The sequence below is a fragment of the Sabethes cyaneus genome, chromosome 2, assembly GCF_943734655.1.
Source record: "Sabethes cyaneus chromosome 2, idSabCyanKW18_F2, whole genome shotgun sequence".
NCBI lineage: Eukaryota > Metazoa > Arthropoda > Insecta > Diptera > Culicidae > Sabethes > Sabethes cyaneus.
Genome location: NC_071354.1, coordinates 7,624,268 through 7,650,069, shown reverse-complemented (window position 1 = coordinate 7,650,069; position 25,802 = coordinate 7,624,268). Strand labels below are relative to the sequence as shown.

The 25,802-nt window shown below is 42.4% G+C and overlaps 2 protein-coding genes across 2 annotated transcripts; one reads left to right on the top strand and one right to left on the bottom strand.

Moving 5' to 3' along the window:
* The first annotated feature begins 6,533 nt into the window (after window positions 1–6,533).
* On the top strand, window positions 6,534–7,579 carry LOC128738046 (zinc finger protein 782-like). The gene is made up of 4 exons (XM_053832867.1): window positions 6,534–6,663; window positions 6,728–6,988; window positions 7,050–7,304; window positions 7,361–7,579. Exons 1-4 carry the CDS (start codon window positions 6,538–6,540, stop codon window positions 7,553–7,555), a joined length of 837 nt encoding a protein of 278 aa, XP_053688842.1. The 5' UTR covers window positions 6,534–6,537; the 3' UTR covers window positions 7,556–7,579.
* Window positions 7,580–7,705: 126 nt separating this feature from the next.
* LOC128733556 (zinc finger protein 845-like) lies at window positions 7,706–24,567 on the bottom strand. The gene is made up of 13 exons (XM_053827213.1): window positions 24,459–24,567; window positions 24,040–24,242; window positions 23,894–23,979; window positions 23,214–23,828; window positions 23,037–23,159; window positions 22,681–22,974; window positions 22,443–22,621; window positions 9,615–9,766; window positions 9,468–9,553; window positions 8,804–9,403; window positions 8,626–8,748; window positions 8,278–8,571; window positions 7,706–8,219 (listed from the first exon to the last, which is right to left on the bottom strand). The coding sequence occupies exons 2-13, from the start codon at window positions 24,203–24,205 to the stop codon at window positions 7,725–7,727; spliced, it is 3,213 nt and encodes a 1,070-aa protein (XP_053683188.1). The 5' UTR covers window positions 24,206–24,242; window positions 24,459–24,567; the 3' UTR covers window positions 7,706–7,724.
* Window positions 24,568–25,802: the final 1,235 nt, after the last annotated feature.

The window sequence follows — 25,802 nt, the reverse complement described above, 5'->3', positions numbered from 1 at the left end:
TAATATATCCAAAAAATATACAAAAATTAAAAAAATATACAATCTTCTTGAATCAATACAAAAAATAAATCAAATTACGTCTATAAAGTAGCTTTAATGTGTAAAATACATAGCCTTTTGAATTCTGCCATTGTTGCTGCACGTTTTATTTGTCGCGGCATCGAATTAAAAAAGTTAATTCCTTTGTACAACAGAGAGTTCTGTGATCTTCCAAACAAAAAACTTGGTGTTCTCGCATCTTCCGCGTTTCTAGTGTTGTACGTATGCAAATCACTTCCCCTTTCAATTCGATCACACAAATATCGAGGCAGCATTCCATTAAGAATTTTATAAAGAAACACCATTGTCAAAAAATAAACTCTTTGCTTCACAGAAAGCCATTGCAATGCGTCCAGCATAATATGTGAGGAAGCGTATCTATTACATCTTAAAATTAATCGCATAACTTTATTTTGTAAGCGCTGCAACTTCAATATTTGTGTTTCGTTTGCAAGGAACAAGATGGATGAACAAAAATCTATATGCGGTGAAATGATTGACTTATATAAAAGAATTTTACTACTAATTGTCAATTCATTTTTTAAGCGGCACAAAACACCGTACTTTTTCGCCATTTTCTTGATGACATTATCGATGTGAGACTTAAAATTTATCTTGTCATCAATGATTACTCCAAGATACTTTAGTTCATTTACGCGATCAATTGCCTCACCATCAATTACAACGTTTACGTCTGGTCTGGAGTTGGCTGAAATAATCATATATTTTGTCTTGGTAATGTTGGGTTTAAGCTGTTTAAACTTTAACCAATCCGAAAGATAATGTAAATCTTGGTTCAGAAGTGTTACAATTTCATTGGGATCCTTAGCCGCAATGAATAAAACAGTGTCGTCAGCAAATAAATTCATGTCGCAGAACCGTAAAACTCGTTTCATGTCATTTATATAAATTATGAACAAAAGCGGCCCTAATACACTCCCTTGCGGTACACCAAGTGTATTAGCTATGGACTCAGAATTAAAATTATCAAAGCGAGTCTTCTGAGTTCTATCACATAAATAGCTTTCAAACCATTTATATGCTAGCCCTCCAATACCAAATCGTTTCAAGGTTTGTAACAATAAGGGCCTGGAGATTGTCTGAAACGCGCGTTTTAGATCCAAAAATACAGCAAGAATAGTTTCTTTAGCTTCGATTTTTTCTTTCCATTTTGCTAGTACCAGATTTAATGCAGTTTCGCAAGAGTGTCCCTCTCGATACCCTGATTGCTCTGGAATTAACAAATGATGACTGTTTAAATAATTCATTAGCTGGCCTTTGACAACAAGTTCTAGGATTTTCTCTAATGTGTGCAATATGTTAATAGGACGGTACTCTTCGGCTTTATCCGTTCCATTAACTTTGGGAATAGGAATCACAAGCGATTCTTTCCAAACTTTAGGCACGTGCCCAGTTTGCAACGATTCATTAACAAGATCCAGCAAGTCGCGTCCGATGACATGAAAGCAATCTTGTATTACTTTTGCGTTGACATTGTCGATACCAGCCGATTTCTCTAAAGAAAAACAAATATCCTTCAACTCTGCAAAAGTAATAGGGCGAAATCCATCAAATCTGATATTAGAAATCGGCTGTATTATTTCGTGAGGTTCACTGACCAAATCAATACTTTGATTGATCAGCTGAACACTATCAACGAAATAACTGTTAAATTTATTCGCTATTACTCGACTCGATTGTTCTTCAGTGCCATTGAAAGTTATGGAGCGCGGGGAGTTATCTTTACATTTTATTAACTGTTTTAAAATTTTCCATAACTCTTTGCTGTTGTTTTGATGGTGATTAATCTTCCGTTGTATATAATCACATCGAGCCTTTTTCAAGGCTCGTGAATATACGTTACGCGCGACTGTGTATCTACTCCAATCATCACTACTATTACTTCTACGAAACTTCTTGTACTTTTTATCTCTTTCCCGTTTCAAACGTGTCAGATCTAAAGAGTACCAGTTGTTCGTATTATGTAGTTCCACATATTTTTCAATAACAAGCTTATTGGTACACTCTTTCAGCGTGTTGGTAAGAACAGCTGCCTTGTGGTCCACATCACCAGTTATTGGAAGAAAATCCAAGCTTCTCGAAACAAGCTGAGACACTGCCTGCTTCGAATATCTATTCCAGCACTTTATCTTTACTTTATCATCACGGGTTTGGTCATTCTTGATCAAAATAAAAATTGTCTCATGATCTGCAATTTTGTAATCGGCCTCTGTAACAGAATGTACCATGTCAAAGTTCGAAAACACGTGATCAATTAACGTTCGACTGTGTCTGGAAATTCTTGTAAATTGGCAAACTGTTTGTCTAAAGTTGTAAAAATCTGCTAACAGCTTTAATTGATTCGAATTTTGTCCACTAAGCCAATCAATATTAAAATCACCAGCAATAATATTTAGTTTATTTAAGTCTATAAAATTATCCCACCAGTTGTCTAAAATTTCTAAAAAGCGCTGGTCACTTAAGCTAGGGGAATGATATATTATTCCATAATTTCCAATCGTCATGCCTCTTTCAACTGAAATCCCTAGAAACCAATTATTCTCAACAGATTCGTTTGTACGAATGTTGAATTTAATTGATTCCCTGGCGTAAATAGCAACACCACCAGTATGCCTGGAATGCGAAAGGCAAAAAGCAACTTTATAACCCGGTATACTATATTGGTTAAAGGCATTAGCGTCCACTATATGAGTTTCAGCTAGTGCTACCAACATTGGACGTTTTATTTCTACAAGATGTCGCAAAGCAACATAATTTGTAGATAAACCAGCAATATTCAGATAGACTATTTCTAATTTCCCATCGCATTGCAATTCCTTTTGTTGCTATTTACTTGACAATATGTTGCTCTTTCTTTTTTCATACAGTCTCCGATAAACCGGACACTGTGAGCTAGATGCTGGATGTTTTACGTCCAAATTCATATTAAGTTCTTTATTTGATTTTATACAATTGACGCAATTAAATTCAGTTGAAGAGCAATCGGATGTTTTATGATTTCCACTACACTTAGAACATGTTTCAGTATTAACACACTCCGTGCTTTTGTGGCCAAATTCTCCACATTTAAAGCAACGCAAAACATTAACGGCCTCTTTAACAGGACACTTATCCCACCCGATGCCTACTTTACCAGCATTCATCAAACTTTTATAAGTGTCTTTGTCAACTTCAATTACTACATTATATTTGTTATATTTGAAGCGTGGATTTTCATATTGCGCAATTATTGTTACTTCATTAATGCCGATGTTCTCGTTTTGACTCTTAAGCAAGTCAACGAAAACATCGGGGGAATACTGATCACTCATTCCTACAATTTTAACCTTCGGTTTAGCAATTGTAGGAATAACAGCGTTAAATTGTTCACCCAGATTGCTTTGAATGTCATTTTTCACGACTTCAATGTCATCCCCTATTGCACACTCAGCAATAATCGAACCATTTTTCCCGTTTCTAAAGTTACTAATTTTGTGTTTTTTTGGATCTAATGTTCTTTTTAAAAAAGATCTAGTATCTTCATTAGATTGAGAAGACTCAACCGGTTTAATTACAATGACTGGTCGAGCCTTACGCTTCTCTTTTTGCTGGACTTTATTTACCGTATTCCCGGATGAACTCGCTAACACACTCGCGTAAGTTTTATTATTACTAGAAAAAACCTCGTCATCAGATCTATAATTGTCAATAATCGGCTTATCACGAATAATTAAAATTTTCTTACTGGGATTTGAGTCCGATTCAGAGTGAACCGTTCGCTCATTTCGCGTTCTTTTCCTACTCATTGCGGCTACACTAATATCCCGACTCATGTTATCAATAATAGTTTTTTTGAAATCATCCAGTTTTTTGGCAACACTGGCTTCAATGTTTACCATACTCTCACGAAGAGATTCACTGATAGATTTCAAAATACTATCGATACCATTAGAAATTGCACTATTTATCTGGCTTTCAATTTCGCTTGGGCTGTGTGCAAGCGACTGAGAGACAGATGATAATTTACCTATCATCTCAGTCAGCTCACTACAGACAGCGTCATTTTTGCCACCGTTATCTTGGGCTGATAAACATGATGCACACTTAAAGACAACATTTTCATTATCATTTACGATTTTCGCAGCAATTTTTGTTAGGGGCGTACAAACTCTGCAAAATACAGATTTGCATTTACCTACGCAAACAACTGGATCGTCGCTGGCCCGAATTACATTGCCACATGCTGCACAATCCATCCCGACTTGCATACACACGCACGCCGGCTGGACTCGTCCAGCAGCAACGGCAGACACTCAAGGCAGTGAACAATGAAAAAAACACAACAATGAAATTTCAAGCAGCCGCCGGCCGTAGCGTCTACTTTCATAGGCACTATGTACGGCGCTGGTTTAGAATTAAACCGTTGATAAACAGAATAAATCAAAAGTATGCAAAGAAACTTTTACTTATCTGTTAATATCACTAAAATTGCCGTCAGATCACTGCAACAGATCACTAATAGCACTTGTTTTCACACAATAAAGCTACTTTTAAACTAGACACAAATGATACACAAGCTACCATGTTCACCGTATCATCAAAAAAAATCAATGTTGGGCTGGCAAGTTCGCAGTTTGGCTTCCGTAAGGGGAAGTCCACCGTAGAAAGTCCGTGGGCCGAGAAGCCTATGAGACGGAAAAGACGAGGCGACAGGTATTGTGCCATAGTCACAATCGATGTCAAAAACGCCTTGAACAGCGCTAGCTGTGGTGCAACCGCGCAGAGCAGAGAACCGCTCGATTGGAATCCGCAAGGACAGCGTAAAAGTGGCAGACTCATGGGCTCATGGCGACGTAGCATAGTCAACTGCATCCAGGCTGTAGACGAGAACCTGTCCTGGCGATAGGTTAAAGCCATGTCGCCAATCGTCGGCAGTGGAGATCACTGATTTTGCTCTGCCGGACCAGCGGACAAGGACACATTAATAAGTAAGTTCTATTTAGTAAATGTTTCAATGAAGTTCTCTTGCGTTTCGATATTCTTAGAGTTGGTTTTCTCAAACAAATCTGCTACTTTGCCAAAATCTGATTTTGTGCAAAAGAGCCGCATTAAAGCAAAACAACCTAATCTAATGGATTGACAGATATTGCGCAGCGAGTGATGGGTTTTCAATGGACCACAGACTTATACATACTTTTACAAATTATTATACAGACCTGTCAAAAAAATATCTGGCATCCCTGGTGGTAAATCAGGAAAACCGTCACTCCAACCAACCACCTGACAATCGACAGATCTAACATAGAAGATAATTTACAGCAATTTCAACACATTATCACAGAGAACAGACAATTATGTACATATAAAATATTTCGCAAATGGTGTGTAAGCTTTTAAGCAAGACACTAGCGACATCTCTCTTAGTGTGCGCCAGTTGCCCAATATCCGCATTGCCAAATTTATTGTATATTCTTGTCATAATCTACATATTGGAAATACTGGCAACTCTAATCTTAGTTACTGTAGCAACCTAGCAGCGGTTGTAGCAACGGATCGATTTTGTTTATGTTATTTGTTGAATACGGCTAAACATTGAAAACAGCGAATTGAACAGCGCAATTCAATATTTTCTGTTATTTTGGCCGTATTGTGAGTTTTTCAACATTGCATCGTTCCATTTCATCGTTACATGCAGCATGGCCCCGTCGCGGTGGTACTAAAGTGAACTTTTCATCTTTAAACACCGGAAGACCTGCACCACATCAACGATATCCGCCGGTGCGCCGGTTTGGCTGCGATTCATTGCTCTCGAAGGTGGTGGCTGATAAAATCGCAGTTTATTCTCAGCCTGTTAGCCAAAATTGCCAATAGCTGGTGACCGATACAGAAACACAGTTTCTCCGAAGGATTAAACAGGAATTCTACATTAGTTACTATTGTTGCTAAATGTTTACCTTTATTTCAAGTTCGACAGCTTGGGTAAACAATACGTTAGTTGCTGTAGCAACTGTTAAATACAAGTTAAATGCTTTGGTGAAAATATGACGATAGCTTTGATGTGTATTGACACATATTAACAACCAAAGCTCTTTCTATTAGTGATGTGAGCGCCACGTAGCGGAGGCATTACCACATACATTCAAAATGGTGGCTGAGCTTTTACACACGTTGCGAGGCCAAGATGAATGTCTGTTCTCTGTGACATTATATTTAAATACAAATTCGAATTATGGGTAGAATAGAAGAGACGAGTTTTCCATTTATTGATCCTAAGTCCTTATTGTGGCATTTGATTTCCAACCACCGCACCATAGCGCAGAGATGTTGGATACTGTCAAATTTGTTGCACGAGTTAGGGAATGACAGAGGGTTGACGTTAGCGGATTGTTTATGTTTATGTTTGCTTTCCTCTGGCCTTCACAAGCTGAATTAAAAAATTAGTTTTGTTTCAAACATTCTTCTGAAAAAATAGTAAAAGCATTGACCCTTTAAAACGTAATGACCGCTAGTAGTTTAAAAACTAGCAACATAGACGACACCACGGAGGAAACGGAGCGCATAAAATGCTGGATTTGTCCAGCAAAGTATTTCGACAACGAGCAGAGTTATCAAGATCACACGGAGGTAAATTAAATTCATCAGATTTTTAATACATATCACTGATTTTATGTTGCCCGGTGTTTCACAGAAAATCCATCAAGGTTATCAATTTCGGTGTGAGGAATGTGAGGAGGAGGTTTTGTTCAAAGATCTGCACGAAGCCCGACAGCATGTTGACGACAAGCATGACATTAACACTGAACAATGTCCTGAATGTGGGGAATCATTCAACGAATTTAACCTAAGGAAACACCTCCTCCTAGTGCACCAGCAGACACGACAGTACAAATGTGCCCTCTGTGAGAACCAGGAATTCGCGGAGCGGGAAGACTACGAAAGTCACATTCATGTAGGCTGTGAATGTTAACTCATTCGAAGCACAGCTTCAAGTAAATTTTAAACTATTTTAGAACCAGCATCAGGGCTACCGTTGCAAGTGCACCATCTGCCATCGGCTGCTGAAGGGTAAGCTAAGAACTCACATCGAATACATCCACTCGGAGGGCACGGCAAGGTGCAACATCTGCAACAAAGAGTACAGCAACAAGTACAAACTGATGCGGCACCTGAAATGCCACACTGATCCGCGGGATCCCGGCGCCGTGGTACGCTGCGAACGATGCAACGAAACGTTCGAGAGCGTCAGCAAGTTGAACTATCATAAAGTGAGTCGTACCCAAAATCAATTTTAGGACATTTAATTATCGCATTTTGATTTCAGACAAAGCATCAAACCAAAATCTACCAGTGCGATAAGTGTTCGAAAATGTTCTACCGAAACGGTGCTCTGGTTCAGCACCAGAAAAGTCACGAAGGCGAACAGGAGCTGAGCTGTGATAGGTGCAATAAATGCTTTACGACCAGCAATGGTTTGCGCAAACATTTGACGTTTCATGAAAAAATGCCGATTGTATGACATCCAATCGAAGAAGGCGTCGAACGCGAGAACAATTTTTAGAATGGCATCAGATGTGAGGTTAGAACAGAATTTTTGGTCATCCAATGGAACGTTTCAATAAACACATAAAACATTTTCTTAATTGTTGTTAATAATTTTTACCTGTTCAAAAGTTCACCAAACTGAATTACGCCGGTTTCTGCGAATGAAGACGAAGATGTTCCAGGTACCGTTCCCGGCCCTTGATAAGCAAACTGCAAACCGTGCAGGTTATTTGCTGGTGAACGAATTTCTGCTTCATATGATAGTACACGCCGGCCTTGGTGGTAAACGTCTTGCCACATTCCAGGCAGCTATGTTTCTTGTCCACATGTCGATTGGGGTCGTGAATGTGCATGTGAGACAGCAGAAGGTAGTTGTGCTTGAATCGTTTGCCACAGGTGTCACAACGGAATTTTGCCGTTTCATTCGCAGTGGTTCGTTTTCGTACCTTACCGAATTTCTGGTGCGAACGGGTGTGCGTGTCAAGACCAAGCTTACGCTTGAACACCGCGCCGCACTCTGCGCAAACAAATTTTTTGGCCGTATCGTGGGTGATCAGATGCTGCTGTAGGTCAGCTAGCAGATGGAACGCTTTCGGACAGTGTGGACATTGCTCTGTCGGTTCTGTATGAGCTTTGACCTGTAAATAATACACAGTAAAATACCATTAGACAACTAACATACTGACCAGCACAAACCATATGATATTGAAGTCGTTCCTTGTTGAATGCAGTATGACCACATATGTCGCAGACAACGGGTAATGCTTTGTGAATCCTAGTGATGTGACCATTTAAATAAGCAGCACTGGTGTATCGCTTAGGGCAGTGTGGGCACTGTGATTCCACCGCTAGCTTTGGATGATCAGCAACATATTTCCGAGCCCTTGCGCCGATTTTGCAATGTTCTCTAATATGAACGGACAGGTGCATTTGTTTGCGAAATTGTTTCCCGCAGTCTTTACATTTTAGATGGTACCCATCATGTTCATACTAAAATCGAACCAATTATGCCATTGATTATTCTAACTAAAACTATCAACTCACGTGAATATGCCGCAAGTAAGACTTTTCATCAAAAGCTCGATCATCACTACATAGCAAGCAAGTAAACACCTTCCATTTCTTACGCGTTTCTCGAAAAGAAAGAGCTTTGTTCTCTTCCGTAAGCTGAAAACCAACATTTAATACAGTTAATTATAAAAAGTACACATTCGGGCCAAACCTCATGTCCATCCAGGTGTTTCCATAAGCCCTCCTTCAGCACAAAACCCTCCTGACAAACCGCACATTCCAGCACCAGTCTGCCCAGGCAGTTCGACTCGTGAATCAATTTTTCCTCCTTGTGATAGCCCTCCGTGCAAATGTCACAGGCATAGCTAAAACCCCCGTGAACGCTTTTCGCGTGCGCTTCCAAGCTGCCAACACCTTTGAAGAACTGCTTACAAATGTGGCACTGATTTTTCTTTTCCTCCGGATGAAACAGAGTAATGTGTACCCCCAGAGCTTTCCTGGTACACGCTCCTTCGTCGCAGAAGCTGCACTTAAATTTTATACTTTCTGGCGGTTGTTTCACTGGATCTGTTTCCTCTGTCTCGACCTTGGCAACGCCGGGCGAGAATTCTAAAACACAAACTTCCGGCTGATGAACGGTTTGCACGTTTTCCGGTTCACTAATTTCGTCTAATGGTTCCTCTTTAATGCTGGTCAAAACATTGAATGATTTGGTGTCGTTTTCATCGCCCGATGTGTCACTTTCGAATTTTCTGGTCAACAAATCTAGTAGACATCGATCGCACAGCTTGTGGTCAGTGTTGCATTCGATCTAAAATTAAGGCGAATATTCAGTCTGTCGGAAACCCTACAAAAATCCATATTTTGAACATTACCGGTGTTACTTTGAATGCATTCTGATCACAGATTGTACATTTAAATAGGTGAACCTCGCTGCCTTTAACGGTTACCGATTCAAAATCTAGACAGAAACAAACTTTATTGTGATGGAACTGCACAAATCTGAACGGTTTTCTGCCTACCTCCAGATCCGCTTCCATTGTTGCAACTATCCGCGGGAGACGCCGCTCTAATTTTGATCGCTTTGATTTTAGTCCGGCAGCGTCGAACTCGCTCGGCACCGGGACCGGACTTCGGTTGCTTTGCATCCATGTATCGAGGCCGTTGAGTCATTCACTATCACAAAATTTCGTCGCACAAGCCAACTTATCACTACACAAATTTAGCGAATAAAAACCTAGTTATAAAATCAAGACAGATTAGACGCAGCCATTAAAATAGATGCACATAATGAACGCACTGTTGCGGTTATCGACGCTAGTTTTTTCACAATTTATATTTTTCGAAAACCTTTCACTTGCACAATATCAAGTTTTATTCCTGAAAGGTCGCCTAATTCTAATTCTGCAATAAATATATCGCCTCGAAAATGTTTCACTCGAATGGAATAACAAAACAATCACAATCACCACCGGCAGAAAAGAAAGCTTTAATTGTTGCCGTTTTTCATCCGACCTTTTGACACCTTTGACACTTAATGCGAAAGCGTGTTGCTAATTGCATCGTAACAAAGCTCTAAAAAGTAAAAATATTTTATCAAGAAGACTGATGGCTTCCTCGAGTGCATATCGGCACTTTTGAAAAGAGAGAGCAAAACTAAAGGCTACACTCAAAATATTCTGCACATAACTAATAGTAAATTTCCATATGAAATCTCATATGATTATCATGAGCTGCACATAAACACAATCCTCCCAAAAATACACATAAAAATTATACACGTATGAATAGTATGTGCAATTACAGTGGACCCCCGTTCGTTTGAACGATTCCTCATGCAAACTAACGGAGTTAGTTTTTAATTTAAACGACTAGCAACCCTAAATATGCTGAAACTTGTATGAACTGGCCGCCCTGCTATTTGTTATTGTTTTGGTGGTTTGATTTAGTTGGCAGTTGCAAACAGCGAATATTTTGTTGTCCGATCGGATTTCTATCGTAATCGTTGGGAAACGGAATGTGAAACTGAATAAACACGTTAGATCAGCACAAACAAATCGTGTTTATGCGCATTGCCTGCAAGAGCAAATGATGTCCTGTTGAGAATGACATTTGAACCATTTTTAATTTGCATGTCGTGCAAACCAGCGGGGTTCAAATTAAAAAGTGTTCAGATTAAAAACGGTCAAACGAACGGGGGTCCACGGTATACACATAAAAATTATACGCATATGAATAGTATGTGCTAATTTTTCGCTTGCACATAAATGATAACTGTTTGGCACATAAAGATCATTTACTGGGCACATTGCAAAAATCTATATGTGATGGGATACATAGAAACTATACGAAAAGTTTTCTCAGTGTAGAAGTGCTTTTGCGGGCTTTGCAGGTCTGCGAAACATTTGGCGCTCAAATCAGATCACTCTGCATACGAAAACCTAAATTTTCAACTCGAACTTTAAATCCGTTGGTTCCGCGATGTCCGGATGGTAAATGGTTGAATAATGCGCTCCAGAACCTCGCGGTTTATTTTATACATGCAGCTATGAAATAGATACCACGGAGGTCCAGAGCTTCTCATTCAGCAACTCCTCTCCCTACCTCCTCGTGGTACCATCCAGGATACGTTCGTTAGTGGAAATCGGACAACCGGCCGAAAATAGGGTCGTATGCGAACAGGGAAGGAGGCACTCATGCGAATGCTGAGTGTAAATTCTCCGCCTGCAAATGACGGATCTCAGTAGGAACAGGTTCGAACGAATCTATTAATACTAGGAATCAGAGCAGAGCGTCCAAAGCCCCAAAGGAAGATGATTTTTATAGCTGTTATCCAAGGCTATAATGTAAAACGTGAAGGGATAAAATCCCTAATCCAAGGTGTCAGGCGACCCGTGCCGAGGGAATGATTGGGGGGTGGTTTCCGAATACTCAGCCGCAAACGGAGCCTGTGGAATACCAGGGCGCCCTTCACAGTAATCCGCCCTGAGGGCTCTGATGTGGCGGACTTTTCTTTCCCTTCAACTCGTGGGATTGTTATGGAAAACAAAATCAAAAATACAACAAGATCAGATACGGAGGAAAACCTGTTCGCGAGTGGAGGCATTCAGCGTTCTCGACCAAGGCTAATCGAGTTCACGTCAGGTCGCGACAATTTTTTCAAGGACCTGTAGCAGAGCATGCTCATGCTTAGATGAACCTTGAATGCAGCTACCAAAACGCACAACGACCTCGTGGCGCGTGCAGGAGAGTCGAATAAGGTGACCGTGAAGGCGTCGAAGGCAGTACAGACGGAAGCCTGCTTGTTGACGGAGTGTCGCAACGCAGCCCAGGAGGCCACGGAAAGCTCTACCAGCAGCGGTAAGGCGTCCGCCGAGCGTCTCAAACAGTCCCCGGGGGAGAGCACCCCTGGTGGACCAAAAAAACGCCTGACCGGTAAAAGCCCTCAGACTAGCGGGTTGGCAAAGCTAACCGATGAACCAGCAGGAAGCTCCAAAACGGGTGGCCCGTGGACCGAGGTTAAGGCCAACAGGAAAGGCAGAGGAGGCTCCACTGAAAAAACAGCTCCACCTAAACCGGCAAGGAAGCGAGCGAAGAAGTGCGACGCTCTTATCCTGAAAACCTACGGGTCGAAATACTCGGAGGTTCTGAAGGCCATGAGAGGAGACGCCCTACTCAGGGATCTGGGCGCGGACGTGCGAACCATCCGCCGCTCACGCCACCAAGAAGAGTTCCGCATACAAGTCCATAGCGGAAGGAGTGCTCGGGGACGGAGTGCAGGTACGTGCTCTCACACCAGAAATGACTCTCCAGCTTAAGAACCTGGATGAGATCACCGAAGTGCGCGAGGTCGTACTAGCTCTCAAGGAGCCGAGGCCGAGTCGGTTCGCCTACGCAAGGGTCCGACCGGGACCCAGGTAGCCATCATACGACTTCCTCTGGCGGACGAAAACAAAACCCTGAAAGCTACTAGGCTAAAAATGGGGTGGTCGGTATGCCCAATGAGTGTGCTCAAGCAGTCGGAAGCTTGCTTCCGGTGCTTCGAACACGAACATAAAGCCTGGAACTGCAAGGGGCCAGATAGGAGCCAATTGTGCAGGAGATGTAGTAGTGCTGGCCATAAAGCAAGGGACTGCGCGTAGCCCCCCAAGACGGGCCGGTATGGTCATCGGTGTTAGGTACCAACCAAAAGCTATCTAGCTAAGCTGGAAAGCACCTATCGTCTCATGTGCTTGAGAGTGGCGAGTGCGTATCGCACAGTTTCACATCAATCAATCTGCGTCTTAGCGGGTCTTAGCGTCTTATTCACTGTCCATGGGAAGCAAACGTTGCTTTCTCTGGAGCCTCTTCCAACCATATTTTTGGTTTTCGACGCTTTGATTTGTAACCCTATCCTCCTAGCCTCCGTTTTTAGTCTGCCGTAGATGGCCTCGGCCGTCCCAAGGTTTCTAATAATCGTATCGAGGTCGCCTGCGAAAGCTAGGAGTTGGCTACTCTACCTTCAATAGCGATACTGAATAACATACAGAACCGTCCATCCCCTTGCCGCAACCATCTGCGTGATTCGAAAGGACTCGATAGTGTCTCCGAAATGCGCACGTAGCACATAACTCGCTCCAGAGTAGCTTTGATCAGCCGCGTCAGTTTGTCCGGAAAACCGTACTCGTGCACTATCTGCCACAGCTGTTTGCGTTCAACTGGATCGTATGGTGCTCTGAAATCCACAAAAATATGATGCGTGGGCTCGTTGTACTCCCGACATTTCTGCAGGGTTCATCTGAGAGTGAAAATTTGATCCGTTGTAGCATGGGCTCCCATAAAGCCCACCTGATACTGCTTTACGAATTCTCTTGTTATTGGGGATAGGCGACACCAGGCTTGCCATTTCCTCACTCATTGTGCAAAAAGTGCAAATTTTCATTCAACATAATGAGCAGAACTGCTGCCACAAATGAGAAATACATCCACGCAATGAGAAACAGACCAAAAATAAAGAGAAATATAAACAAACTTTAGATTCTCATTGTGCAAACAAACTTTAGATTCTCCTGCTGCTATATCGCCGTTGAGGTGCTCATCGAAAAACTGCTTCCACCTGTCGACCGCCTCGCGCTTGTTTGTGATTAGATCCCCACTCTCGTCCCTACACACATGTCGAGTTTAGTTCACCTTCTCGTACAACTTGCCCGTGTCATTAGCCCGGAAAAGGTGTTCCAGCCCCTCACGATTTGTCCTCCTTTTGGCGCTTCTCATGATCTTGGTCAACTCATTCCGCGCTACTTGGCAAAATTCCCTCTCGTGGATATGCTTAGATAGTTTTTCCAAGCTCATTTTTTTCCTCTCTATCGCTTATTGGCATTCTTCCGTCAAACCTGTGAATGTTCCGGAACCGAGGAATCACGCAACGCGCAGAGCTATATTAGATTAGATCTTACCTCGTTGACTGTTTATTGAGGAAAGAGGCCGATTACACGGGTGTATTTAGCAGTGCATACTATGATCCGTGGATTTTCGCGTCGGAGTTGATTTAATGCAATGACTGCGTGCATACAGTATGCACCCCTTTGTTGGTGCATTTATTGCTACACAACTACAACAATGTTATTGGTTTATCTATGTGATACCACACAAAGCCTCTAAACTCACCTCACTAAAAAGAATCCAGAAAATTCTAATCTGAAGATTCGACATGGACAAAGGCGATGAAATAAGGATATGGAATGGAAACTTGGTACCAGAAACTGCAGATCGCTAAATTTCATTGGTGTTGACAGGATACTGCTCGAACAGTTAGAACCCCGAATGTTTGGCATCGTGGCACTGCAGGAAATCTGTCGCAAAGGCGAGAAGATGTGGAGGATCATTGGCGGTAAAGCACAATTGTACTAGAGCGGTGAAGCGACCAACGAGCTGGCAACGGGCTTCGTAGTGATGGACAAAACGCAGGATCGGGTAATGGACTGGAAAGCGATCAACGAGAGGATGTGCGTGTTGAGGATATAAGGCCGTTTCTTCAACTATCCATCCTAAACGTATATTGCCACACGAAGGTAGACCCGAGGACGAAAAGGAAGTGTTCTATGTGCTTAGTGGCAATGTTCAAATAATTTTTCGAAGCAATTTTCTTTCTCTCTACCGCTTGATGGTATTGCTTATCAAACCAATCATTTTGTATTTTCCGGCGCTCTTCACCTAGTGCCTAGACACATTTGAATCGATTCCAAGAGAAGGAAATCGAATCGAAGGAACTAAAACTAACCTAGTAGCCACCCACCCAAGCCAGCCGACCGGTGTATCTTAAAATCCGAATCACTGTGATCACAGTGAGGATAAGGCAAGTGTGAACAGAGTCGGAGATGACAAGCCAAAACCATCGACCGTGATTCCATCCTGTCCTATATCAAACCTACCGCCCATCAACCAACTTCCATCCCTTTCAACAACTGCTTTTCGCGAGTGCCAAAGGAATGCTAGATTGGTCGTCGTCGACCGCATCCGTCACTCCAGCCACCAAGAACCATGGGGGAAAGGTCACTGATTACCAGCTGCATTACCCAGGAACCGAAGCAGTGCCCATCGTCATTTCGATTTGTGTATAAAAAGTCAAGACCTCTAAGCCAGTCTGCAAAAATTCGAATCAATCCAAAAGTTTGTAGAAACTACTTCCACGTCAAGTTCATCTTGAATTCTGCGAGTCAATTGGTTAGAGACAACACACCCTTGTAATTCCAATCTCGGCACGATTTGCGACTTTAGAGGGGCAACACGGGACTTCCCGAATACTTGAGAAACATGCACCTTTTCCGGAGATCGATGCACCATATAGATCACGCTAGCTTATTGTTTTGCCACTTGCATCAGAAAAAGCATGAACTTCCATACTGCTAAACGTTCTTAAGTCCAGGGAAGTAAAATCTAGGAACGCGAATTTCACGCAGCGCAAAAGTTTGTTCAAGCAATTCAGTCCATCTTGAAATCAACCCGTCACGAAGTTTTTGATCCCAGCCAGTTCGTAAGCGCCACAAATTCATCATAAATTTTAGCAATTGGTGCTTAGTCGGAACGTCGATACCGGAACAGAATGTTTCTTCTGGATTCGGAAAATCCAGTTTGAAACTGCCGCGCTCGTATGTAGTTATAACTCGTCTATTAAGTTCAATTGCTTCATCTTCGGTATTTGTTGAATCCAAAAAATCGTCCACATAATGTTGCTTTTCTATTGCTCGTTGCATACCAGGAAAACAATCTAGTAATTCTTTAGCGTTGAGGGTTTTCACGAACCGTGCAATTGATGAGGATGATGCGGATATTACATAAACATCTGGTGGATTAGTGCGGCTCATTTCATTTCCAGAAACACCTCTGAGAATGTTGGTCCCGTTGTCTGATACGTAGGGGAGGTAGTTCTTCGGGACTCAGATTTCTTGCATAACCTTTTGAAATATAATCTTCAATTTTTTGACAGTATTCTTTCGCGAAATCTGAATCCATCTTTTTTTCAATGAAGGTGAGGCGCGGAGGGCCAATCAGGAAATACGAAATTGTCTGTAGATTTGTCCAATCTCGAAATGTTCAAGGCTCTCCCATTTTCATCGGACATTTTAGTATCATGTTGTACTAAGTCAAAGCTCTCGACTTTATACATCTTTTTGGTAAGATCCGTTAATTCCACATCGTCTTCTTCATTGCACAAGGAAATGTGAAATTGATTAGCAACGTTCATTGTAGTAGGCTCGATTTCTCCATGAATTGTCCACCCAAGGTGACAGCGTGTCAGTTGTAGACCCTTCGTAGAATACTGCACAGTTTTCAATGGAACAATAAGGCCAGCATTATTTGATCCGATATTGTAGGCACGGCATTTTGCAGGAAAGCTAATTTCTGTGCATCCAAAAGTGGATATAATTTCTTGATGCGTTCATTGTTGAAATTTACTCGTGGAAGATTCATATGACATTTTTTATTGTTTCCAACTTGTACCAGTTCGCTTGCTCATTGGGACCAGCGACATCAAATGAAACCAATTTGGATTCATTGTCATTGTGAGACAGGCACGGTTGCGGGATCAGGTCTGACAGGTACAATTGCTGGTTCAGGTTCATTATCAAAAATCTTGCTTGGTTCACTCATTCCTGTACACGTTCAGTAGAGATACAGAATGAGGTCCCACAGCGCAAGCGTATCTCGCTAATCTGCAATGCACTTTCTCGCTTTCTTTTCAGGTATTCGGTAGTCTTCTGCTCCTTTTTCAATTCCAGAATTTTCTGCATTTTCAGAGCTTCCAGCTTTTGTTTAGTCAAAATTCTGTCCTGTTCTAGTGACGAGCGCAATCCCAGATAACACAAAATCGTAATAGAAAGTTCACATTAAATTGTTTTCATGTCAATTTCACATTGGAATTGTATAATGATTAGAGTATGTCAAACCGAAGTGAACAATAAGTTGTTTTGCAGTCGTGCGTGTCTTCATATACAATTCATGACTGTGAATTATAAAGCAGTATAGACGATTGCAATATTAAGTTATATCTTAATCATTTATTCAGGAGTATTTAGTTGCGTGTTATAAAAACTACGCAAAATAGAATTACAAATAGCTGTCATAATTTTCGCACATATATCGCCTCCACTTTGGTACATATATGTTCTTATATGGCGTGAAATATAAGTTTTTCGTTCAGATATGATTTCGTATATCTCAGTTGCAATCGAGATATACAAACCAAATGGTTTACTGGGGTACTTCTTCTTCAGTTTCATCTCCAAAGCTTGAACTTGTGAAATGGTTGACGCATGAGACGCGGGGATTCCGAGATTTCTCGCTAGCATTTCCCAAAGATCCTCACAAGCTCCCGCCTCCACGAGTAATATGATACCAAATGCGGCGTAGCCTGGGCAATGTTGTCAATCTGACAATAGCGAAGTGAGGAGGTGCGACGCGAATACTGGCGCGGTAACCATAGCATGGCGTAGAGGAAATGCTTCGTCAAACACGAGCGTCTGTCCACCAAGGAGGTGCGGCTCAAACAGCGTCTGTTCTCCATGTTAGGGGCGGCTGATTACTATACTCGTCCTTATGCCAGCAGGGACTCTAAACAGTGCTGTGCACGATGGTCCTCCGGCGAGACAGGGGGGCCCAACAAGCCGCCCTGAAAAACTAAAAGTTACCAACAACGAAGAAGAAAATAGGGATCGGAACAATCGGCGTCGACCCACGCGACGAAATAAGGACTACGATTGGAAACTCGGGACATGGAATTTCAAATCGCTCGGCTTCCCGGGTTGCGATAGGATAATATATTATGAATTACATCCCCGAAACTTCGAAGTCGTAGCACTGCAGGAACTTCGCTGGACAGGACAGAAGGTATGGAAAAGTGGGCATCGAGCGGCTACTTTCTACCAGAGCTGTGGCATCACCAACGAGCTGGGAACCGGCTTTATAGTACTGGGAAAGATGCGCCAGCGTGTGATTGGTTGGCAACCGATCAACGCAAGGATGTGCAAGTTGAGGATTAAGGGCCGTTTCTTCAATTACAGTATCATCAATGTGCATTGCCCACACGAAGGGAGACCCGATGATGGGAAGGAGGCGTTCTATGCGCAGCTGGAGCAGGTGTATGATGGCTGTCCGCAACGGGACGTGAAAATCGTCATCGGTGACATGAACGCGCAGGTAGGACGGGAAGCTATATATAGACCGGTAATCGGGCCAAACAGCCTGCATGCCGAAACGAACGACAACGGCCAACGATGCGTAAATTTTGCAGCCTCCCGCGGAATGGTAGTCCGAAGTACCTTCTTCCCCCGCAAAGATATCCACAAGGCCACCTGGAGATCACCAGACCAACGAATAGAAAACCAAATTGACCATATTCTAATCGACGGTAAATTCTTCTCTTATGTTATAAACGTTCGCACCTACCGCAGTGCGAATATAGATTCGGATCATTTCCTAGTTGCAGTCTGCATGCGCTCAAAACTCTCGACGGTGCATAACACGCGTCGAAGTCGTACGCCGCGACCCAACATCGAGCAGCTACGAGTCACCGGAGTTGCCCAGGAATACGCGCGGCAGCTGGAAGCAGCGCTACCAACGGAAAAGCAACTTGGCGCAGCAACTCTTGAAGATGGTTGGAAAGGCATTAAGACCGCCATCGGTAGCACTGCACTAGCCGCACTAGGTACAATGAATCAAAACCGAAGAAACGATTGGTTCGACGGCGAATGCGAGCAATTAGTGCAGGAGAAGAATGCAGCACGTGCGAGGATGCTGCAACACAGTACGAGGGCGAATGTGGATCGATATAAACAAGCACGGAACAGGCAAAACTCGGTCTTCCGGAGGAAAAAGCGCCAACAGGAAGATCGGGATCGCGAGGCGATGGAAGAACTGTACCGTGCTAACGATAAACGGAGGTTCTACGAGAAGTTAAACCGCTCGCGCAAAGGCCATGTGCCGCAGGCCGATATGTGTCGAGACTCAGACGGTAATCTTCTCACGAACGAACGTGAGGTGATCGAGAGGTGGAAGCAGTATTATGACGAGCACCTTAACAGCGATGTAGCTGAACATGGAGGTGACGATATGGCAATAGATCTTGGAGCACGTGCAGAAGACGACAGAATACCAGCCCCTGACCTCCAGGAGGTAGCAGACGAGATCGGTCGGCTGAAGAACAATAAAGCGGCTGGGGCTGATCAGCTACCCGGCGAGCTGCTGAAATACGGTGGTGACGCACTGGCTAGAGCGCTGCACTGGGTCATTGTCAAGATTTGGGAGGATGAGCTACTACCGGAGGAGTGGACGGAAGGCATCGTGTGTCCGATCTACAAAAAGGGCGACAAGTTGGATTGTTGCAATTACCGCGCAATCACACTGTTGAACGCCGCCTACAAGGTACTCTCCCAACTTTTATGTCGTCGATTATCACCATTTGCAAAGGAGTTCGTGGGGCAATATCAAGCGGGATTCATGGGTGCCCGTGCCACCACGGACCAGATTTTCGCGCTTCGGCAAGTGTTGCAGAAATGTCGCGAATACAACGTGCCCACGCATCATTTATTCATCGACTTCAAATCGGCGTACGACACGATCGATCGAGATCAGCTATGGCAGATTATGCACTACTACGGATTTCCGGATAAACTAACGCGATTGGTCAAGGCGACGATGGATCGAGTAATGTGTGTTGTTCGAGTATCAGGGGCAGTCTCGAGTCCCTTTGGATCTCGAAGAGGATTACGGCAAGGTGATGGGCTTTCATGTTTGCTGTTTAACATCGCTTTGGAGGGTGTGATAAGAAGAGCGGGTATAGACACGAGTGGCACGATATTCACGAAGTCCGTCCAGCTTCTTGGTTTCGCTGACGACGTTGACATCATTACACGTACCTTTGAGAGGATGGCGGAAACTTACATCGGACTGAAAGCTGAAGCCAAACGGATAGGACTTGTCATTAATGTATCGAAAACAAAATACATGAAAGGAAGAGGTTCTAAAGAAGTGAATGCTGACCTCCCTCCCCGGATTCATTTAGACGGTGATGAAATCGAGGTGGTAGAAGAGATTGTGTATCTGGGCTCACTGGTTACCGCAGACAACGACACCAGCAGAGAAATACAAAGACGCATTATGGCAGGAAATCGTGCCTACTTTGGACTCCGTAGGACGCTGCGATCGAACAAAATTCGCCACCGCACGAAGTTAACAATCTACAAGACGCTGATTAGACCGGTAGTCCTTTACGGCCATGAGACATGGACTATGCTCGTGGAGGACCAAGTGTTTTCGAACGGAAGGTGTTGCGCACCATCTACGGCGGAGTGCAGATGGAAGACGGAACGTGGAGGAGGCGAATGAACCATGAATTGCATCAGCTGCTTAGGGAACCACCCATCGCTGCCACCGCAAAAATCGGTCGCCTGCGATGGGCTGGGCATGTCGTGAGGATGTCGGACGACTGCCCGGTTAAGAAAGTTCTCAATAACGATCCGACTGGAACGAGACGGCGGGGCGCGCAGCGAGCAAGATGGATCGATCAAGTGGAAGGCGACCTGCGGACCCTACGTAGACTACGTGGCTGGCGAATTGCGGCCATGGACCGAGTAGAATGGAGACGACTTCTTCGTACAGCAGAGAAAACCACGGCCTGGAGCTGATTAAGTAAGTAAGTATTTCCCAAAGATACGACAGTTTTCTGGCAGCCGGAGACCGATCGCATATTGATATTGGTAGTGGCGTTGTCTTGCTGAATTCAACATTCCACAGGCGGTTGAAAACATGCACCATGTTTAACAGAGGTTCGCTGCATGGTTACACCGGGACCAGGTTTTCCAAAACAGTAATCTTGCAGTTTCTTCGGGATTGTTCCTGCGTTGCACCTTTCAGATCGACGCAGGTTTTTATCCCTATAAACTGGGAAACGGTGTTCGAAGGACCAATGTTAAAAATAACTATTTGCAAATTCTAGGATAATGGTTTTATTGCTTCTTACTTCAGTGATAGATATTAAGCGAATGAATATTTTACGTAAACCTAACAAGTAATGGCTGGCTATAATTTCCTCGATAGATTAGAAACATTCTCGCCTGCTCGATTGTTCGAAACACACCCATTAGGGGTGGGTTATTGGTTGAGCACCTTAGTTTCCATCGGGGTTGGATCTCGTATCTCGTATTTTTGCTGCCACGGAGGGGTAGGGATATGAGTTGCTGGATAAGAGGGCCACTATGGAGTCTGTATTCGCATTATCAAGCCATTCACCTCACCTGAAGGTAACAGATGCGAATTTCTACCGCCCCTGGAACAAGACGACCAGGGGCGCAGCCAGCAAGATGGTTAGACCGGGTGGAGCGAGATCTGACGGAAAGTACGCGGTGTCCAAGGTATTGGAGAACGGTGTAATTGAACATCTACGAGGTAAAGCTGTAGCACAGATTGTTTCAGAAGTGATGGAGGCAATCCTTCGGGATCCGGTACTTTAGAGGAATCTATCTAGCGCTCGTCGCTTAACCGGTTGATAATATTATAGGAAAAATGAAACAGGTTCAGCATCCATATATTGCTGATCGTTTCTTCACATTGAGTTGTCGAAGAGTCGTTGCAGTACACGGACGAACTGTTACGATCGCATCTGTAGAAATTGTATTCTGAAGAAAGATACGAAGCCATGTTTCAGTGAAGGCTATGACATCATAGTCTGATGATGAATGAGTGAGAAAAGAGCACTTGACTTCGTTCGCAGTCCTCGCACATTTTGATAGTAAATAGCGAGAGGGCGAGTCATTCTACAATTTTACCCTAAATAAGTACTTAGCTTAGGCTCAGAGGGTACGACAAGGTGCATTGTGAATACGTCAGTAAGTAGAGTTATCATAAGGCGAGTCATACCTGAATCAAGTTGCAATCAATTTTTTCTTACTTTCTTTTTGATTTTGGACAAACCATCAAACTAAAATCTACCAGTGCGAAAAATGTTCAATAATGTTCTCTTGTTTAGCATCAGAATTGTCACGAAGGCGAACAAGAGCTGTCCTGTGATAAGTGTAATAAATGCTTCACAATCAGCAATGGTTTGGGCTAACATACGACGTGTTCCATAAAAAAGTGCAAATTGTGTGAAATCAAATCGAAGAAGGCGAAGAAACCTCTACTAAATGTAAAACATTGTCTTAATCGTTGTTAATAAATTTTGCCTTTCCGAAGTTCACCAAACTGCATTACGTCGGCTACTGCGAATGAAGACGGAGATGTTCCGCGTACCGTTCCCGTCCCTTTATAAGCACACTGCAAACCGTGCAGGTTATCTGCACGTAGTAGCTAGTAGCTTTCTTACCTTGTCGCATTACTGGTGCGAACGGATGTGCGCGTCAAGACCAAGTTTACGCTTGAACACCGCGCCGCACACTGCGCAAACAAATTTTTTGACCGTTTCGTGGGTGAGCAGATGCTGCCGTAGGTCACCTAGCCGATGGAACGCTTTCGGACAGTGTGAACATTGTTCTGTCGGTTCTGTATGAGCTTTGATCTGTAAATAATGCACAGTAAATACCATCAGACATTGGACATACCGAACAGCACACAAACCATATGATATCGCAGTTGCTTCTTGTTCAATGCAGCATGACCACATATGTGGCAGACAATGGGCAATGCTGTGTGAATCTTAGAGATGTGATTATTTAAATTAGTAATACTACTGTATCGCTTAGGGCAGTGCGGACACTGTGATTCCACCGCTAGCTTTGGGTGTTCAGCAGCATACTTGCGAGCCCTTACGTCAATTTGGCAACTTTGACTAATATGCATGAATAAATGCAATTGTTTGCGAAATGTCCTTCCGCATTCTTTACATTTTAAATGGTATCCATCATGCTTATCCTGAAATCGAACCAATTACGTCACTGACTCTAACTGACGTCTAACTAAAACCATCGACTCACGTGGACGTGCGGCCAAAACGACTTTTCATCAAAAGCTCGACCATCATTACATATCACGCAGGTAAACACCTTCCACGTTTTACGCGTTTCTCGAAAAGAAACAGCTTTGTTCTCTTCCGTAAGCTAAAAAAACAAAATTTAATAATCCCGTATAGACAGTAAACATCACAGGCAAACCTCATGTCCATCCAGGTGTTTCCATAAGCTCTCCTTCAGCACAAAGCCCTCCTGACAAATCGCACATTCCAGCACCAGTCTGCCCTGGCAGTTAGACTCATGGATTAATTTTTCATCGTCGTGATAGCATTCCGTGCAAATGTCACAGGCATGGGTGAAACCCCCGTGATCGCTTTTCGCGTGCTCTTCTAGACTGCCAACGTCTTTAAAGAATTGCTTGCAAATGTGGCACTGATTTTTCTTTTCCTCCATATGAAACAGAGCAATGTGTTGCCCCAGGGCCTTCCTGGTAGACGCTCCTTCATCGCAAAAGTTGCACTTAAATTTTATACTTTCTTGAGGCTGTTCCACTGGATCCGGCTCCACTGGATCAGGTTCCTCTATCTCGACCTTGGCAACGCCTGCTGAGAATTCTAAAATACACATTTCCGACTGATGATCGGTTTGCGCGTTTTCCGGTTCATTGTCCTCATCCAATGGTTCCTCTTTAATACTGCTCAAAACATTGAATGATTCTGTGTCGTTTTCATCGCTTGCTGTGTCACTTTCAAATTTCCTGGTCAGTAGATCTAGCAGACATCGATCGCACAGCTTTTGGTCGGTGTTGCATTCGATCTAAAATTAAGACGAAAAATCAGTTTTTAGGAAGACCCTTCAAAAGGTAATATTTTGAACCCTACCGGTGTTATTTTAGAGGCATCTTGATAGCAGATTGTACATTTATATGGGTCAACCTCGCTGTATTTTACGCTCATCGGTACAGAATCTATAGTAAACAATGTATTTGCTGATATAACGGCATACATTTAAACGGTTTTCTTCCTACCTCCAGATGCACTTTTGATCGCTTTCATTTTGGCCCGGTAGGCCCGAACTCGCTCGGCAGTGGACTTTGGTTGCTTACGGGGTTGAAGCGCCAACCGCTGTTCCTTCTTGCGCTTCCGGTACTTACGCATATATCTCGCATTCAAGTACCGGGACCGTGGAGACATTTTTGTTATCACACAATTTTACACCAGCCAATCACGACTAACCAAATTTAATAAATAAATAAAAACTTAGTCAAAAAACCAAGACATATTGGTTTAGGTAACCATTAATATGATGCTGATTAGCACTATTCTGGCTTTAGTTTTCAGGTCGCATAATCAACCTTTTTGTATGCTATGTGAACTTCTTACAACTAAGCCATCAGTATTGTGGTATTGAGAGTTTTCTACGCTAGACAATTTTTTTTATACCTACCTTATATTTCTTGAGTTTTTCACTTACATAAAATGAAGTTTTCTTGGTTTTATTCCTAAATGGTCGTCTAATTTGTCGATATATCTAATCAATAACGTTTCACTACTAGAATAACAAAACAATTATAGTTTCTGTTTTTATTCTGACTTTGCCGTTAATAAGAAGAAAGCGTGTTGCAAATTACATCGAGTAAACCCCGAATTCGATCAATGAGACATAAAGGTAAGGTAAGGAAATGCCGGAAAGTATAAAAAGTGGGAAAAATCATGCTAATGCAAAAGCATGTACGCATTGTTATCACAATAATGTAGAGCTTACCAGTATATTTGTCAACTTAAGAAGTTTCATGGTGAAATATGCTACGACAGCAAACCAATCCACTATGGGCCAGAAATTAAAATTTCGGGACAAATATATTTGCGGTTAAACGGCATTTCTCAGCTCAATGTGGTCTTCGGCAATTTTTTGAATGAAAAAATGATGCATCTCTTGAAGGAGTCGTCCAATATTTAGGTGTTACTTTAACAACAATTTAAGTAATAACTTCTTGAGTAAATTTTTTTTTCACCTTTTTGGTTTCAAAATATCAATGATAAACCAATTTTAAATATTTTTTCTGAAGATATCAAACTTCTACCTTTTACCCATTTTCAGCAATAGACCTTTGTTAACAAACGACCCCTCAAATCAAATTTCTTCTTGTAACATGTTTTTAGGTTAAAAACCTTAAAATTTTTTTAGGTGAAAAAATGTGTATTTTTTCAAGGGTGGTGTCTTCGGAGAAGTAAAATAATAAAATATCTTCCTGCACTATTAGGGTGACCATGAATTCACCTATTAGGGTGATACAAACTTTTGTTTTCTTAAATAATTTTTGAAAAAAGTTTTTTTCTCCAAAAGTTGCAGAACATACTAAAATAAGCAGCTTTACTGAATAAAGTAACTATCTATCTCTTACCGGTTGCGAAATATAATGATGTGTTAAAAAAGAGCATTTAAAAATCAATTACACTCGATAACTTTGCACATGATTATTTTATTGCTTTCAAATGTTTTACAAAGTTATTCAGTATGTTGAAATACATATTTTCTGTGAAGACTGTTTGACGCTAGGACGCATATTTATTAAGTTATAAAATGTATGAAAAAAATCCGCACTATTTCCAGGTATTGCCAGCCATGATATTCCCAGGTATTCTCTGAAATACACATTTGGGCAGATAGCTTTAATAATTCCCTACAAATTGATATGCAAACTAATTGCAGATACTTGCAGATGGCTAAGATATTCGGATTTTTCATCAGACGGCTTTTAACCTAAAAACAGTTATATCTTATTAATTA

Excerpts from the sequence above, each read along its gene's own strand:
- LOC128738046 (XM_053832867.1), top strand. The coding sequence starts at position 6,538 with ATGACCGCTAGTAGTTTAAAAACTAGCAACATAGACGACACCACGGAG. Across the intron at positions 6,989-7,049 it reads ACTACGAAAGTCACATTCAT|AACCAGCATCAGGGCTACCG; the intron begins GTAGGCTGTGAA and ends AAACTATTTTAG. Across the intron at positions 7,305-7,360 it reads GCAAGTTGAACTATCATAAA|ACAAAGCATCAAACCAAAAT; the intron begins GTGAGTCGTACC and ends TTTTGATTTCAG.
- LOC128733556 (XM_053827213.1), bottom strand. The coding sequence starts at position 24,205 with ATGTCTCCACGGTCCCGGTACTTGAATGCGAGATATATGCGTAAGTAC. Across the intron at positions 23,160-23,213 it reads AACACCTGGATGGACATGAG|CTTACGGAAGAGAACAAAGC; the intron begins GTTTGCCTGTGA and ends TTGTTTTTTTAG. Across the intron at positions 8,220-8,277 it reads AACGACTTCAATATCATATG|GTCAAAGCTCATACAGAACC; the intron begins GTTTGTGCTGGT and ends TATTATTTACAG.